Source organism: Sphaerodactylus townsendi, linkage group LG04 (assembly GCF_021028975.2).
Source record: "Sphaerodactylus townsendi isolate TG3544 linkage group LG04, MPM_Stown_v2.3, whole genome shotgun sequence".
Taxonomy (NCBI): Eukaryota; Metazoa; Chordata; class Lepidosauria; order Squamata; family Sphaerodactylidae; genus Sphaerodactylus; species Sphaerodactylus townsendi.
The window spans coordinates 47219930-47237854 of record NC_059428.1 but is presented as its reverse complement, the minus strand read 5'-3'; the positions used below and the strand labels follow the sequence as shown (position 1 = coordinate 47237854).

General features: G+C 39.2%; 1 protein-coding gene across 2 annotated transcripts in view; it reads right to left on the bottom strand.

Annotated features, from left to right (window-relative positions):
- EPHA3 (EPH receptor A3) overlaps positions 1 to 17925 on the bottom strand; it is a 247937-nt gene that overhangs the window by 138694 nt on the left and 91318 nt on the right. For both annotated transcript variants that reach the window (XM_048492811.1, XM_048492810.1), the window contains exon 3: positions 8837 to 9497. In XM_048492811.1, the coding sequence (XP_048348768.1) occupies positions 8837 to 9497 (661 nt within the window). The remainder of the gene's footprint in view (positions 1 to 8836; positions 9498 to 17925) is intronic.

Sequence of the window (17925 nt, the reverse complement as noted above, 5' to 3'; positions counted from 1 at the left end):
ATCTGGGGTCCATTCCATATCCTTATTCCCATGAAATATTTTCTTTCAAAATAACCTGCTCTTAGGGTTTTTTAAAAAAATATATAAGATATAAGAGAACAACTTGACATAAAAGCCCTTCTCTTTTGTGACACCACCTATATCAAGCATTTCAACTTCATTGCCTACATTAGTATAGTATTAAGTAAGGAACTTCAAAACACTGAAATGCTTCCATTATCAAGAAGCAAAAATGGTTCACAAGCAATGTGAAATGGTGAGTCGAAAAAAACAAAACTAGGCTCTAATGGAAGATGTAGACACAATGTGTTGCATTATCAGTTAACAAATTGCATGATTAAAATATTACATATTTTTAATTTGGTGTGTACAGTATTGTACCATAATTTCATTTCTTGCCAATAAAGAAAATCACAAATTACATCAGTTTCACTCTAATTCTTTCCTTTTGCTTTAACTTGATTAAAGTTTTTCCTCTTAAGAGGAGCACTGTTACAATTTTTAAAAACAAGGTAACTTTCTCGACAGATGAGTAACTGATGTGCTGTGCAGTAATCCCTAATTATAAAAGAATTTGGATGGTTGACAAGTCTGGTATTAAAGCAGTGACCTTAACAGTGTCATACTGACCCTACAGAAATGATTACTGTCCAAACATACAATATATCTGATTACAAAGAAGTGATTAATTTAGTTTTACACATCTTTATGAATCCACATTTATCTTATGCTCATTGCTAGTGTGGAAAAAATGAGTTAAATTCCTTCATACTGATAAACTTTTATCCATTTTTTGGAGTCAGTTCTTATTTTAAAAAACAAACATGGAAGCACTGTGCTCATTCATTCTGTAGGTACATTGGACAATGTAAAAGGCCATGCTTCTTTGCAACTATACAAAGGAGTATACTTTTCTGAAATCAATAATATCTACTTTTAGGAAACGCCCAAAAAACTGGCTGTAGCTCTACAATGTGTGTGGTAACGCTACAGACTTGGTACTATTAAACTCATCTTAATTTATGTCCAAGCCCTTGATGAGAGAAAAAAGCAAGGAAAAGAAATTTAAATAAATAAATAATTCAAGGAATTACCTTACTTAAAAAAATCATAATTACTCCAGTAATTATCAGTACAAACATATCCAATCTCTGTGCAAATGTTCAACAAATAGAGGGGAAAGACATTATACACAATCTAACGAGATTACGCTGATATTATTATGAGATTATGCTAAGACTGGTAATATAAAAAGCTGAAAAATCCAACAACAATTAATGGGTCATTCTTCACCCATCCCACTGATGTGATTTGACTCTCTCATTTATGTTGTGCTTCATCGTGTGTTTTCTTTCTTTCTTTGCAAAAGAGAAACTTCCCATCAAACAGCAGATGCTCTAAATGATCACATCAAACTTTAATCTTACAGTAGGCAACCACTGAACCCACAGATGAATGTCAGTAAGGTACTTTGCCCCAAGGGCCTTTACTTGTGCTTGTTTGGAGGAAGAAGAAGAAGGAGGAGGAGGAGGAGGAGGAGGAGGAGGAGGAGTTTGGATTTATATCCCCCCTTTCTCTCCTGTGGGATACTCAAAGGGGCTTACAATCTCCTTACCCTTCCCCCCTCACAACAAATACCCTGTGAGGTAGGTGGGGCTGAGAGAGCTCCAAGAAGCTGTGACTAGCCGAAGGTCACCCAGCTGGCATGTGTGGGAGTGTACAGGCTAATCTGAATTCCCCAGATAAGCCTCCACAGCTCAGGTGGCAGAGCGAGGAATCAAACCCGGTTCCTCCAGATTAGATACACGAGCTCTTAACCTCTTATGCCACTGCTGCTCCTGCTGGAGATGATTTTGTTTTTATTCTGCTCCAGGTCAATTGATCTGCAAAGTGGCTGAGACATTTACTGATTAAACTACAGGTCCTTTAAAAAAAATCTACTCCTAATCCTTCCATTTGGCCACAAACTATAATAAAACGATTATTTGATTATTTATTATGGATTCTTATGATGTCATTAACAGAAAAAACTATCAAATATAGGCACTAAGGTTGAATTTAAAAGAGGAACACTAATCATTGTAATTCAAAACTTAATTATCCAACAAATCATGCAGAATAAGGGTCAACTTTAAGAATTTTGATGCATCATTACAGAAATTTTATAAATAAAAGTAAATACCATTTCATTAGTGGTTATTTAGACATCTGCCATCGACATGTTTTGGAACAGTATACTTGAAAAAAGGAATGGGAGTTAGCAATGATGCTTGCCTACCCATGCTCATCTTTCAAAATGGCTCTTACTTAAAGAGCATTTTCATCAATTATCAACATGTACATTGCTCACTACAATTGCTCTCTATCAAAGTCTTGTAGCAGCTGTCAATGTTGTAATGTAAACCCTTGTTAGTTCTTATACATTCCAATCTGGAACTAATGAGGGATTGTCCGATAACTCTAAACACAGACAGAACTGAGGAAAGACCCTGGCAAGGGGAACAGCACGATGATGCATGACTTGTACAACTCAATGCAACCTTTGTGTAGCTATGAACTTAATCTCATGTCTTAATTTCACTCGCTTTCACCAAATGCAGTAAAAGTGCATTCAAAAATCAAAATTTAGTTATCTTAAAATGATTTTCTGAGATTTGACAAAATGGTTTGAAAAGATGAGGAACATGCTCATAAAGGCTTCAAATCATTGTACCAAATAAATTGGCTGCATGATCTAAGCAGAGTTCTATATGAGATGTTCTACCAATTATGATCATACTGCATATGGTACTGAAATTGACAATTCTGAAAAAAATGGTATAAATAAGAGCCTCTATCCAGTGGTGGGATTCAGCAGGTGCACACCACTTCGGCAGAGCCGGTTGTTAAAATGGTACTTGTAAACAACCAGTTGTTAAATTATTTGAATCCCACCACTGGAACCAGTTAAATTATTTGAATCCCACCACTGCCTATAGCTCTAGTTTTTCCTTTCCAAAACTGCAGTATATGCCTACTGAAAAATCTAAGATAAACTTATGGGTAATACAGCTGGTTTTTGTAGAATGCGTTCCCATAATTCACAGTCAGAGCAAACCACCTATCCAAGCTAATCATAAATCTAGGTTGAGTCAATGTCTCTTCAGACAAAAAATAGTTTATAATTCACAACCACTACTTATTTAGGCAGATATACACAGCAAAAAATAAGTCTGGAAAAAAACCTCAAGTTACTAAGATTAGGAACAAAAAAGAAGCAAAGATTGAAACCTTAGCTTTTTATTTATTGCTAATCTTGTTTTCATAAACTTTTCTAACCAAATACAAACTGAAACCAGATACAGAATTATTTAAAATCTTAGTAAAGCTCTATCATAAAATAAAATATAATTTAAATCTATCACAGCAATTTCTCTAGTTTAATCTGCTTCTTTAGTTACATTCCTGAAATGCCCATATATATGTTATACTTGCATCCCTATATACTTTTATGTATGCTATGGACTGGTATGCCCATGTCAATAGATGAGAAACTGAATTTGAATGTGACATTAGCTATGCTTAGATCTGTTCTATTTAAACTACAAGGCTGAAACTTGTTATGCTTACATACATTTCTTTTTATTTATTAAAATATTTGTGTTAAATATATTTTATTACATTTTTACAGTTTTACAGTTTTAATAATCTCAAGTAATACAAGACTAAATATTTTATAGGCTCAAGTTTTTGTTTTGTATAAAATTTCATAATTTTGCCAATGGGATGATTCTTTAAAGTACATAATTAAGCAAAGTTAAAAACAAATTTCCAAAATTTCCTTAGAAATTTCAGTTAAAAAAATTATTGATCTTTTTACTGGAGCGAGCACACACACACACACACACACACACACACACACACACACACCCCATCTCAGTCTGTTGCTGCTCAGTCTGCAGATGATCAGAGTCTGGGTGCTGGGGGGCGGGGGAGAACTATCAGAGAGAAGAAAAGGCTTCAGAGAAAAAAACCACCATAATATATGTCTTCCACAAGGCATTCTGAGGGGAATAAATATACTGGGAAAGAGTAGATAGCACCCATCCCAGCTTTGACCTACAAGTGCTGGGTTCTCGGCTGAGGGAAGCGAATTCTACATGTGTATAGTTTTATCCATGTTGGATTTTTCAAACCTTCCAGTTAGTAAGTATAGGCACTGGACAGAGCTTGCTGCTATGATTTCTCCAGTAGGTTCATTCTTGCCAGAACATCATATAAAGGGACTTCAGATGGTAGCCACATTAGTTTGTTGTTGTAGAGCAAAGTATGCATCCACTAGAGGCTAATTTTTTTTTTTTACAGAATATAAGATTTTCTGTGACAAAAGTCACAAATACTTGCATGTTATGAAATCAACTTGCACTCATTAAACCTTATACCCTGAAATTTTTGTTGGTTTGTAAGGTGCTGTTAAACTCAAATTGGGTAAAGGGATTATAACATCTTATCTTAGTGGTGGTAAGAAGCCTTTGATGCATTTAGCAACCAAATGAAAAAATAGTTTCCATGCTAGGGGTGAATGATATCGTTATTCCCATATTAGATCATTAAACAAACATAGATTTTCCGCAAATATGAGGGGAGGGGGAGGATTATACTATATGCGGTCAAAATACCGAAAGTGATGTGAACAGACAAATCAAGATCAAACAAGTAAATCATTGAATCCACAGTGTGCGAGGAGGCTTGTGCCATTGTTTCAATACAATTAAGCAAAAATGTTAATAAAAATATAAGGTCCATCCCATTTCCTTCTGCCTAGATACTCTTAATTCTTAGTGAAAAGGAACGCTATGAAATGATTGTGTGGATCCGCTCTAAAACATTTTTGTATGTCCTGTGTATTTTTTCTCTTTCTAGTAAATGATAATCAATTATTTATTTTAATGCTAATCAAGTATTTATTTATGTATTCAATTTATGAGATGACCTTCCTCAAGTGGGCTCAGGGCATCATACAACACCAAACATAATAAATACAATAAAATCTCATAAAAGTTCATGCATTTCAGTGGGACAGGACCGTAAAACCATTTAAGAGGAGGATAATAAAAATCATATCTACAATTCATTTCATACTGGTAATCTAAAAAAGAAAAGACTGGGAAAACAGAAAGGATAACAGAAAAGGGTGGGGGCAAGAGGAGGCTAAACAAATGGAATACCATTGCTGTCTTCAACCATAAGCCTGGCACAATAGGGTCTTCCAGGCCCTGCAGAACTGTACAAGATCCTGCAGGGTCCTAGTCTCATTTGATAGAGGCAACTGCTTAAAAATTCCAAGTGTGATAAAAACTATGCACAGAAATTTACATTGGTATTTCAGGTATGATCCAAATGTTTCTCCTAATTGCATTCCTCTTAATTAAATGCCAGAATTGCCTGTTCCCTTCTGATCTGCTCTGCATATGGAACAGCTATTTTAATCTCTAGCTTTAGCTTTTAAAAAAAGCCTGGACAGAAACCACTCTGAGCCACACTGGTCAGTCAAAAAGTATGTGAAAAACTGAACTAGCTTCCAAGCCTTCCAATTCCTGCTGTGTTACTGACGTCAACAGCAGGGAGGAGATTGAGTTACCAACTGCTTTTAAAGTGCCACTTAAATCACACCCTGGTGAAAATATTTGACAAATTTGGGTCCTGATAAAAGCTGTCAGGACAGCAGGATGTTGTATGTAAAACCAGAGCATACCAAAATGTCCTGTCGCTTTTGTTAATGGCCTTCTCTTACAAAGCTCACTCACTTGACAAAAAAAAAATGGAATGGAAATCAAGAAGTAACTCGACTGGATGGCCAGAAATGATTGCAGGATCAGAGACTCATTTTGCATTTTTCATTCGTGATCAAAAGCAATATTTTGCTGTTTAATGTCAGGAGGCATGATATATAGTACTGTCTCTTAAAAAGAAGAGTAATCTGGAGGTAAAAACACTGAAATAATTTGTTCTGAGCTTAAGAAATTAATTTTGGATGGCTTTTAAAAATTAGCTTATTTGTGATTGTAGCAGCAATACGTACTTTTGCACCTATTTCAAAAGAACTTTAAGGTGAAAATTGCCCTACTGCATTTTTCAGAAGTGTGCTTTCTGCCAGAAAGCTTCATGCCAGCACTTGAGCCAGGGATGTAGGTATAGATCTTTATGGGTGGGTTTCGGGGGTGGGGCCACACACCCCACCCACCCCTAGGGCATGGCCATGCCTCCACAAGCCCCGCCTCTGGCCTAGCGCTTATAAAAGCAGGTCTCCGAGGTCAGGGACAGCAGACTCCCCCACCCTGCCTTCCCCTTCCCCCCACCAGCTGGGCTCCCAGCCGGCAGCTGGCAGTTCCTTCTGCCCTCCCCTCTGGGCAGAGGCATAGAGGGAAAAGAGCCCAGTGCAAAATCTGAGTTTTGCACCCCCCCACGGGCAGCCGCTGTGATGCTGGAATCCACCCCCAAACAGTATCATTTTCAATAGTGTTTAAACTAGTGAGCCACAATTCTCCTTTTAAATGTACCTTAAAGGGAGAATCTGGGGTCCCCAGTTAAACAACATTGAAAGTGATACTGTTTTGGGGTGGATTATCACCCACCGTGAAACAGCATCATTTTCAATGTGGCGTAGTGGTTAAGAGCAGGTGCATTCTAATTTGGAGGAACTGGGTTTGATTCCCTGCTCTGCCGCTTGAGCTGTGGAGGCTTATATGGGGAATTCAGATTAGCTTGTGCACTCCCACAAAGGCCAGCTGGGTGACCTTGAGCTAGTCACAGCTTTCTGGAGCTCTCTCAGCCCCACCCACCTCACAGGGTATTTGTTGTGAGGGGGGAAGGTCAAGGAGATTGTAAGCTCCTTTGAGTCTCCTACAGGAGAGAAAGGGAAGATATAAATCCCAACTCTTCTTCTTCTTCTTCTTCTTCTTCTAAACTGAGGACCTCAGATTTTCCCTTTAAATCCATGCCGAAAGGGGCGGATTTAAAAGGAGAATCTGGGGAAATTTGGGGGGTGCCTGCTGTCAGGGGTGCAACTGTTAAACTAGCAGCACCAAACTTTTAGGGTATCTTTAGGAGACTCTCCTAATTATACCACCCAGGTTTGGTGAGATTTGGTTCAGGGTGTCCAAAGTTATGGACCCTCAAAGGTGTAGCCCCATCTCCTATTACCTCCCATTGGAAACAAACAACTCCCTTTGGAAGTTCATAGCATTGGACCCCCTGGTCCAAACTTCACAAAACCTGGGTGGTATTAGTAAGAGACTCCTTATGATACCTCCCAGGTTTGGTGAAGTTTGGTTATGGACCCTCAAAGGTGTAGCCCCCATCTTCTATTAGCTCCCATTGGAAACAATGGAGGATGGGGTCACCCCCTTTGTGACTCCATAACTTTGGACCCCCTGAACCAAACCTCACCAAACCTGGGTAGTATCATCAGGAGATTCCCCCAAACAATCCCTGGAAGTTTGGTGCTGCTAACCTAAACAATGCAACCCCTGCAGGCCAAAAACTGAAAAACACTAACATGTTTAAAAAACCCACAAACGGGTGGGAGAGCTTCGTACATGAATGGGGGGGTTGAACCCGAGAAACCCCCCCCCCTTACCTACGTCCTTGGCTTGAGCTCAGGCAGCATTGCGGCATTTTTTCTGAGGTAATAAGCACACTGCTTTCAGGCAGAAATAACACAATGTGACCTCAAGTAAGTGAGCTAGGCTGAAAGGAAAGCATTAATGTGCTATCATAGGTTCATGGTAACTCCCAACCCATGAAGCTTTCTACATTCTATAGAATTCTATATTTAAGCTATAATATAAGGTTGTTGTGGGAATAAAATAGAGGCATCAACAATGTCCACCTCCCAGGATGCCTTGAAATATGGGTTGAGTAGATAATCTGCTGGTTTTGCAGTATTATGGTTCAGGATCTTCCAAGGGTTTAAAACTAAATAAAATTATTCTGCTCATAGAGGAATGTTCGGCTCCCAAAATGAACTTTCCATAGTTAGAAAGACTCCATCTAGTCACAGAGATTCTCCTGCAAGAAGAAGGACTCCTTTGAGACCCCCTGGAACTTAAATACTACTGTTTGTTATTTCCATAATACAATAGAAACTACAGTAATTGAAGTACTAATATTTTACTCATAATTTTTCACAATTACTCATAATTACTCACAATTACTTATCATTCACAGTGTGACCACAGACATCTTGAAGGGGAAATTTAAGTTTTTATTAGTATCTGAAATGTTAAAGACTATATGCTGCAGAAACACCCCCCCCCAAAAAAAAATAAAGTTTTAGAACTATCTTCATGAAACACATCACCAGGTGGCAGCAATATTCACACACTGGCCTGTGATAACCATGTGTCATTCTATTTTTCATGAGAAAAGGAATAGTAGAATGTGCTAACACTTGTAGATACCTCCCACACATCTCACTTTTATAAGCGTTCAGCACTTTATCTCTCAAAACAAATCAAACCAAGTTAAGTGCTAGCCTCTTTCCAATCAGAGAAGTGGGGCTATCAATATATATTGGTGGGGGAAGCCATATAATTGAAAAAAGGAATGGCAAAACAACACACAGAGTCTAGAAACAGAAACTGGCAGAATAAAGTCAACAGATGAGAAAGATAATAGAGATCTGCGCATCCTCAAGAGAATCAAAATTGCAATTGGGTTCCAATCCCTGAACTCACAGTGATGGTAATGGGCTGGGACTGGACTAACAATGTCTTATTAATCTGCTAAAGCATTTAAACCAGAGCAATTCAATGAATTACAAGTGAAAACCTTCAAACAAGTTGGGTTACATTACCTTGGCAGGAATAGCCTTTTTCTTCAAAGCCAGGATTACACAAACACTTTCCTATTGGAACTAGCCATTCTCCTTCTGTACTGCAGTACATTTTGGGAGGATCTTCTTCTTTGGAATGATTAACACAAGAACCTCGCACTTCCACCAATGACTGGGAATCCATAGGTATTGTATCTGGAAACATGGCCAGGTTCTTCACAGTGAAAGGGCACTTTTTAAAGTATACTCTCACCGATACTAAGGCAACACATGCACCCACATCTTGAAAAGCCAAGTAAAATCCTTTCCTGCTGACAGGTCCCACTTCACGAATCTCTGTGTTGAGTTTAAGAATTCGATCCCCAAGATCCATCTGAGTGAAGCTCTCATCAGCAGCAATGGTATCAATCTTTGTAAACTGATGTTCTCTAAATTTGACAGAATGATCATCATCTGACTCCATATAATACAGGTTAAACGTTTCTTTGCAAGTGCCCAGAACAAGAGGGATGCTGTTACAGTCCCTCAAGGTAAACTTCAGCTCCACATAGATCTTCTGAGCTGAGTTACGTGGTATCCAGTTTGTTCTCAGCCAATTGTTTTGACTGTGGTCCATAACATTGCAAACTTGGTAGGTTCTGATTGGAGTATAGTTCTCATCAACACCGCTTATTTCTTCCCACTGAAAATGCAAATTTTAGAACAGTCAAATAACAGCCCATTGTAATCAGACAATAAACAAGAAGATGATCTGATACTTCCTTTGTTGATTAACACTCTGAGAACAGTCTTGGAACAAATATAACCCCATTTGTATCCCCTCTTTGTTCGCATTTAAACATTGTCAGTTAAAGCAAAGAAACATTGCAAATATGGCAGAAAAGGCACAAAATAACCTGCCCATAAACATAATGAAGCATTATTTATTATACATAAAAATATTTCATAATGTAATAACCTTGGTTGTCATTTATTTAGTTATCAAGACAAAGCTGCTTTTCAAAGGTGCTTGAGTGGTTCTCTACTTGTGTGGCACACTGTAGCTTAAATCCTACTAATTAATCTTGGAAGAGTATTTCAAAGATACCACTTTGGATCAGCAGTTGATTTGATTACCCTCTACTGGTTTCTTGCACAGCTGACCACAGGAGCCTCCACTGATTTATTCTTAGGCAAACAAGGAGATGATGGAAATGCAATAGACTATCAACATTTTTGACAGTAAAGCAGGGTTTTCCATGAACATTTTCAGTGACCTACTATACTCCAATCAGTGACCTGCACCTGAACCAAGCTTCTTAGGAGGCGAATCCGAGGAACTTGCGAAGATAGTGGTAGGCAAGGAAGAAGTTCTGGCAGCCATTGATAAACTAAATGTTACCAAATCCCCTGGCCCAGATTGCATTCACCCAAGAGTTCTTAAAGAGCTCAAGCATGAAATTGCTGATCTTCTCACTTTAATATGCAACTTATCCCTGAAATCAGGCTCCATCCCTGAAGACTGGAAGATGGCCAATGTCACACCAATCTTTAAGAAAGGATCTAGGGGGGACCCGGGAAATTACAGGCCAGTCAGTTTGACATCTGTTCCTGGTAAATTAGTAGAATCTATCATTAAAGATAAAATTATAAAGCATGTAGAAAAGCAAGACCTGCTGAGAAAGAGTCAGCATGGCTTTTGCAGAGGCAAATCCTGTCTTACAAACTTACTAGAGTTCTTTGAGGGTGTAAACAGGCATGTGGACAGGGGTGAACAGGTGGACATTGTCTACTTGGATTTCCAAAAGTTGCTTTTTGACAAAGTTCCTCACTCAGAGACTGTTGAGAAAACTCAGCAAATGAAGGAATAAGAGGGGAAGTCCTCCTATGGATTAAAACTGGTTGAGAAACAGGGAAACAAAGAGTGGGTGTAAATGGGAAGTTCTCACAATGGAGAGATGTCGGAGTGGTGTCCTGCTCAAGGATCCATTTTGGGACCAGTGCTCTTTAACCTATTCATAAAATGACCTGGGAAGTAGGGGTGGGTAGCGTGGTGGCCAAGTTTGCAGATGATACCAAATTATGGTAGGGTGGTGAGAACCACAAAGGATTGGGCTAAGAGCTCCAAGCGACCTTTGATAAATTAGGGTGAGTGGGCTCAGAAATGGCAAATGCAGTTCATCGTAGCAAAATGTAACGTGGATGCACATAGGGGCAAAAAATCCAAACCTCGCCATTGGTTGACGCCACAGGGGTCAGTGCTATCAGTCACAGACCAGAAAGGGGATTTAGGCTGCCTTTAGTTGATAGTTCCATGGGAATGTCAACTCAATGCATGGCAGCTGTAAAAAAAGGCAAGCTCTATGCTGGGGATAATTAGGAAAGGAATTCGATAATAAAACTGCGGGTAAGGATTGTCATGCCCTTTATATAAAGCAGTGGTGCGACCCATTCATTACCTTGGAGTACTGTGTCCAGTTCTGGTCACCGCATCTCCCCAAAAAAAAGATATTGAGGAGATAGAAAAAGTGCAGAGAAGGGCAACAAGGATGATTGAGGGACTGGAGCACCTTCCCTATGAGGAGAGGCTGCAGCGTTTGGGACTCTTTAGTTTGGAGAGGAGGCGGCTGAGGGGGGATATGATTGAAGTCTACAAAATTATGCATGGGGTAGAAAATGTTGCCAGAGAGACATTTTTCTCTCTTTCTCACAATACTAGAACCAGGGGGCATTCATTGAAAATGCTGGGGGGAAGAATTAGGACTAATAAAAGGAAACACTTCTTCACGCAACGTGTGATTGGTGTTTGGAAAATGCTGCCACAGGAGGTGGTGATGGCCACTAACCTGGATAGCTTTCAAAGGGGCTTGGACAGATTTATGGAGGAGAAGTCAATTTATGGCTACCAATCTTGATCCTCCTTGATCTGAGATTGCAAATGCCTTAACATCGGGAGCAACAGGTGATCGGGAGCAACAGCCGCAGCAGGCCATTGCTTTCACCTCCTGCAGGTGAGCTCCCAAAGGCACCTGGTGGGCCACTGCGAGTAGCAGAGAGCTGGACTAGATGGACTTTGGTCTGATCCAGCTGGCTTGTTCTTATGTTCTTATGTTCTTATGACCAAGAACAGCCAACAATAAATCTCCTTTTACAACCTTTCCATCTTTCTAAATAAGGAACAAATATTTACTCCTAACATCCGATTCCTATCCAACATCTTTTGCTTTCCATTTTGAAGAAAATGTGCAAAATCATTACAGTGTTGTGTTATTTACACTCATTTTAACATGTAGTTTGACATTATGTAACACATGGAGGGGTTGCAGCATAATGCTTGGTACAAAATGGTAGCCATGTGAATCCTATAGGTCAGGCAGGTCCCCTCACTTCTGTGTAAAGTAAATTGCTCAGGAAGGCAAACTGTGTAAAGCAGAATTGCTCAGGAAGGCATTTTTAGAAAGGGAACAGGATTGCAATTCATTCCACATTTTATTGAATGCATTATTTTGCTCTTATTGCATTTTTTCCTGCTTCTGCATTGCTTAACGCATCATGCCCGATTTTTTTCATTTTGTATTTTTTCCCCTAAATTTAGTTGTATGGTTTATTGGATGTCTCTTGCTATGAGAGTGTATACTTTTACACTGTATAATATGCTTTAAATCTCAGAGGTAAAGGTGATTTAAAGATAAATTATTCTCTGGCTCAAAAACATAATCCAAGGCAGAACATATTTTAAAACCTTTGACAGTAAGTATTACAAGCAGCTGCAATATGTTCTCCAAGTCAAATGAGTGCATATTTGGTAGTATCTTTACTACGGAGTAAAGAACATAATCTATAGAACAAGAATAACTGAGGCAGAGCCTCCATGTAGAAGCTCTATTCAAAGCCATCCAGGCACGGGGCACAGCTAAGCTCCACCTGCACAGTGACAAAGCTAAGCTCCACCCCACCTCCTGGTGAGACTTTTTAAAGGGTTTTTTTCTTTCAGATAACAGTTTTGTTGGATTAGCTGTTAAGGGGACCAGGGGATTGCTGTGCCATGGGGGGCCCAGTAAAAGGTTTCTCCACATCAGGACTTCTGAGTCAATGATATGGAGTGACAGAAATTGTGCGAGATGAAACAACACTGAGCATGGCATGGCATGCAAACATGCAAACATTTTACCATTCTTGTCTCTTCATTGATTTTCTAATCAAATTCACAATCCTTACAAGTATTTTGTAATAGAAAAACAAAAAATGTGTAAACTGCTCATACATCTCCAAAGAATGATTTGGTTCTGAGTAAAACCTGCATTACACCCGCAAAACAAAATGCTATGCCAGCAAAAAAAAATTATATGCCAGTGTTAATATGCCTGTCTTCACCTGGATGGCCCAGGATAGCCCAATCTTGTTAGATTTAAGAAGCTAAGCAGGGTCAGTCCCATTGACCAGGACTGATTTGCAGAGAAAACACTGGCAAACCACCTCCGAATGTGTCTTGCCTTGAAAACCCCATAATGGATCACCATAAGTCAGATGCAACTTAACAGCACTATACACACACAGACCAATTGCCTTGGCACTATCAGGATTTTATGCCAATTAAAAGGGAAGAGAGTAGATGAAGCGGGGTCACAGTAATAAAGGAGTGGTGCTTTTGAGCTTTCATTCCTACCCCACTGTAATTTAATCTTGGTGGCCAAGTTTGCAGATGATACCAAATTATGTAGGGTGGTGAGAACCACAAAGGATTGCGAAGAGCTCCAAGCGGACCTTGATAAATTAGGTGAGTGGGCTCAGAAATGGCAAATGCAGTTCAATGTAGCAAAATGCAAAGTGATGCACATAGGGGCAAAAAAAATCCAAACTTCACATACACAACTACAAGGGTCAGTGCTTATCCAGTCACAGACCAGGAAAGGGAATTTGGGCGTCTTAGTTGATAGTTCCATGGGAATGTCAACTCAATGCATGGCAGCTGTGAAAAAGGCAAACTCTATGCTGGGGATCATTAGGAAAGGAATTGATAATAAAATTGCAAAGATTGTCATGCCCTTATATAAAGCAGTGGTGCAACCGTACTTGGAGTACTGTGTCCAGTTCTGGTCGCCGCATCTCAAAAAGGATATTGAGGAGATAGAAAAAGTGCAGAGAAGGGCAACAAGGATGATTGAGGGACTGGAGCACCTTCCCTATGAGGAGAAGCTGCAGCATTTGGGACTCTTTAGTTTGGAGAGGAGGCGGCTGAGGGGGGATATGATTGAAGTCTATAAAATTATGCATGGGGTAGAAAATGTTGACAGAGAGAAATTTTTCTCTCTTTCTCACAATACTAGAACCGGGGGCATTCATTGAAAATGCTGGGGGGAAGAATTAGGACTAATAAAAGGAAACACTTCTTCACGCAACGTGTGATTGGTGTTTGGAATATGCTGCCACAGGAGGTGGTGATGGCCACTAACCTGGATAGCTTTAAAAGGGGCTTGGACAGATTTATGGAGGAGAAGTCAATTTATGGCTACCAATCTTGATCCTCTTTGATCTGAGATTGCAAATGCCTTAACAGACCAGGTGATCGGGAGCAACAGCCGCAGCAGGCCATTGCTTTCACATCCTGCATGTGAGCTCCCAAAGGCACCTGGTGGGCCACTGCGAGTAGCAGAGAGCTGGACTAGATGGACTCTGGTCTGATCCAGCTGGCTTGTTCTTAATCTTACTATACTTGCAATAGCAGTGCCACAGTTTAGCATTTAGACATGCTGCCTTGTCAGTGATATACAAGATTGATAAGTTGCATAAAACCTAGCTATGGAAACTTGATCTTCTATATGAAGCTACACAGCATTGGAATAAAATTGTCTGTTCTGATAACAGAATTCAGATAAGACAAGTGGGATTTGGTAATAGGTACACCAAGTAAAGATGCACTTAGGACACACAACCAGAAGTCAAAGTGGGCAAGGCACTTTGTATGGCTTCTCAGATGAAAAAAGTTAACAGATACACACTAGGATGCCCTACTCCATTTCTACTGTTCGAGCTGTAAAGGAAGATCAATAAACATTCAGCTCATACTTCAAAATATGACTTCCATATATTCTCTATCCTTGAAATTGAATGCCATAAAATGGGCAGAATTTTCAAATACTCGTGGCTAAAAACTATTTACCAAACAGCCTACTACAAATATCTTTGACTCAGGGAACATGGGGCTAAGTATGAAGACTGCAAGAAGATTCTCTGTTGGCCATTGGTTTTTTTAAAAAGGCTCCAGATGAGCTATAGGGGAAAGGAGTTCCACAGTAAAGTCCTCTCTCTAGTTACTAACGACCTCACTTCAAATTGTCATGGCATATGGTGCCTAAGTCCCGTGCAAATCTTAATATTCCTCATTGGAGCAACTATCTCTCCTAATACAGAGGTCCTAAACCCCACTGTGTGCATAGCTAATTGAGAGCAATTCAAATGGCACCACTTATAGGACATGCCAGTTAATAATATTGCTGTCTGTTATGGAGGAGATACCAGCAAAAACAGAAAGGTTATAAACTCAGTTAATCACAGTTGCTTCTACAGAACTACCCATCATTGATCTTATTTGATAAACACTGTGACTGTTTTAGCTATCTCTGTTCCACTACAAGTGGGTAGAAAGCAAATTTCCTTTATGATAGTTACCTCAACTAACTTTCACATGGGACCCATATCTTAGAGCTGTGTTAGGATCTTGGCCAAGTCCTTGTCCCAGAACATGAATAACAGCAGGGGAAGACTCAAATATCTCATCATTCTTTTGATTGTCTTGCTGTAGTTATTGGTTAGTAAATCTACTAATACATAAGAGGTTTGTTCTTGAAACACATCATAACACACAACCTAATAAAACACAACCTAATAAAATACAGAATGTGTGAGTAAAAGATTACCTTTTGAATTATAGTCCAAGATGGATCCCCTAAAGTGCATACTGAATTCTGAACCTCTCTTTTGTTCTGATGGTTTAGGAAATTTACAATCTCACATAATCCTTAGCTGACACAAAGGAAATGCTGTACAATGGACTGGCCAAAATAAATTCCATGGTTTCAAAAGCTGATCAACTGTATCATATTACAGTGGAGATCACTGAAGTAAGACAAAAACAAGGGAAGTCCTTGGACTCTATGCTCTGCTTGTAGCTCTTCTGGGGGCACTTGGTGAAAGAGGATGTTGGGCTAGATATGGCCATTTGTTTAATCAAACATTGCTAATTCTATGTTCTTAAAACTGGGCCACCAATATCAGTTTTGGAAATGTTATTCAGGGGTTATTTCAAACATCTTAATTGCTGAATACCAGTCTTGAGGTATCTGGAGATTCAAAATTCAAAAACACAGATTCAAAAAAAGGCCAGCTATTTTAGATTAGTTTAATGCATCAAAGGAACATTAGTGGACTGGTGATTCAAACTGACAGGAGAAACAGGTTAGTGCATGGCTTATAATCACATTCCCTTCCTCTACCCACAACAGGCACCTTGTGAGGGTTGAGGTAGTTCTGAGAGAATGTGGACTGGCCCAAGGTCACTCAGCAGCTTGCATGTGGAAGACTGTGGAATCACACCCAGTTCTCTAACTTAGAGTTCACCAATATTCACCTATATATACTTCTGGCTTTCCAGCATAAATGTTCTGTTGAGTCACAACAGACAAATGATGACTACAACCATGCTGCACAAGGTAGTAGATGAGCAGCAGTGGTTTGTCATTGCCTTCCTCCAGCTAGCAACTGTACTGACTGTGGCTGACCCTGATTAGCTCCCAAGGCCTGACAAGCTTGGGCCAAATGGATATATGAAATGCTGAAATTCATTCATTCATTCATTCATTCATTCATTCATTCATTCATTCATTCATTCATTCATTCATTCGTAGTTTTATTTGTATCCCACCCTTCCCAAGAAGGGCTCAGGACGGCACAACAGTAAATTTAATACAAATAAAACAGCCAGTAAAATAATGGTTAAAAACAATTTAAAAGAATCACAGATGGTGAAAATCCAACCCCCCCCCCCCGCCCCTTGCACCCATGGGAGGCCAATGTTAGTACTGATTAGGCCAGCTGGCTAATGCCTGGTGGAAAAGCTCTCTCTTGCAGGCCCTGTGGAACTCATTCAAGTCCCACAGGGCCCTGATCTCATTAGGAAGCTTATTACACCAGATAGGGGTCAGGGCTGAGAAATCCCTGGCCCTTGTGGAAGCCAGCCAGACCTCCGTATGCTAAAGCAATGACAAATTACTTATCAGCATTTTTCCTTTGAGTTATTTAGTATGTTTAGTTTCAGTTTGTAAACATAGTTTAAATTAACATATTTATGCATTATTAATGGTATCTTCAAGGTTTTGTAGAACAATTATGCATGTAAATATATTACTATACACTTTAGCATACACTCAGTGTTAAATTTTGAATATATCAAAATTAAGATTTTTTTAAAAAAACCCAATGTGGTACAGATAGAATGTCATACAAATCCTGAGAAGAAAGCAGGGTTTGGATAGCCTCTGTTCTATACAGCTTCATACTCATTGACCTTGGGCTAGTCACTGTCTCACTATCTACCTATCATGCATGAAAAAGTAGGAAATAATGTGTGCTGTCCTTACCTCCTTTAAAGAAGAGCAGGATAAAAACATAAAAGATAACAGGCAGGTTTAAGTTATCATATTAACATAAGACACAGCAGTACTGGGATGCAGTAACAATTCACTGTACTGAATTCATGACCAACATTTTTAATTCAATACCTCTCTGCAAGGAGGGAAATGCTGAGGCATAACTCATATGACAAAGCAAACACCAGAATATGTTCTGCATAAAGGGCAGCAACGAACAATTATTGCTGCATTAACATGTACTGAAGATCAAATTGCCCATAAAATTAAAGCAGAATGAGGTTTCAAACCATTTCCTGAGATACCAAAAACATAAAAACTAACAGAAACTGAGATTATCAGATTCAATTGCTATCTGGGATAGTAGGCTTGTACTTATTATATTGCACACAATCAATTTTGAAAGTCTTAAAATAGCTTTTTAATAGCTTTTTACGATCATGACCTTGTGATCCTTTATGTCTAAATTGGCCTATAGATTTGAAT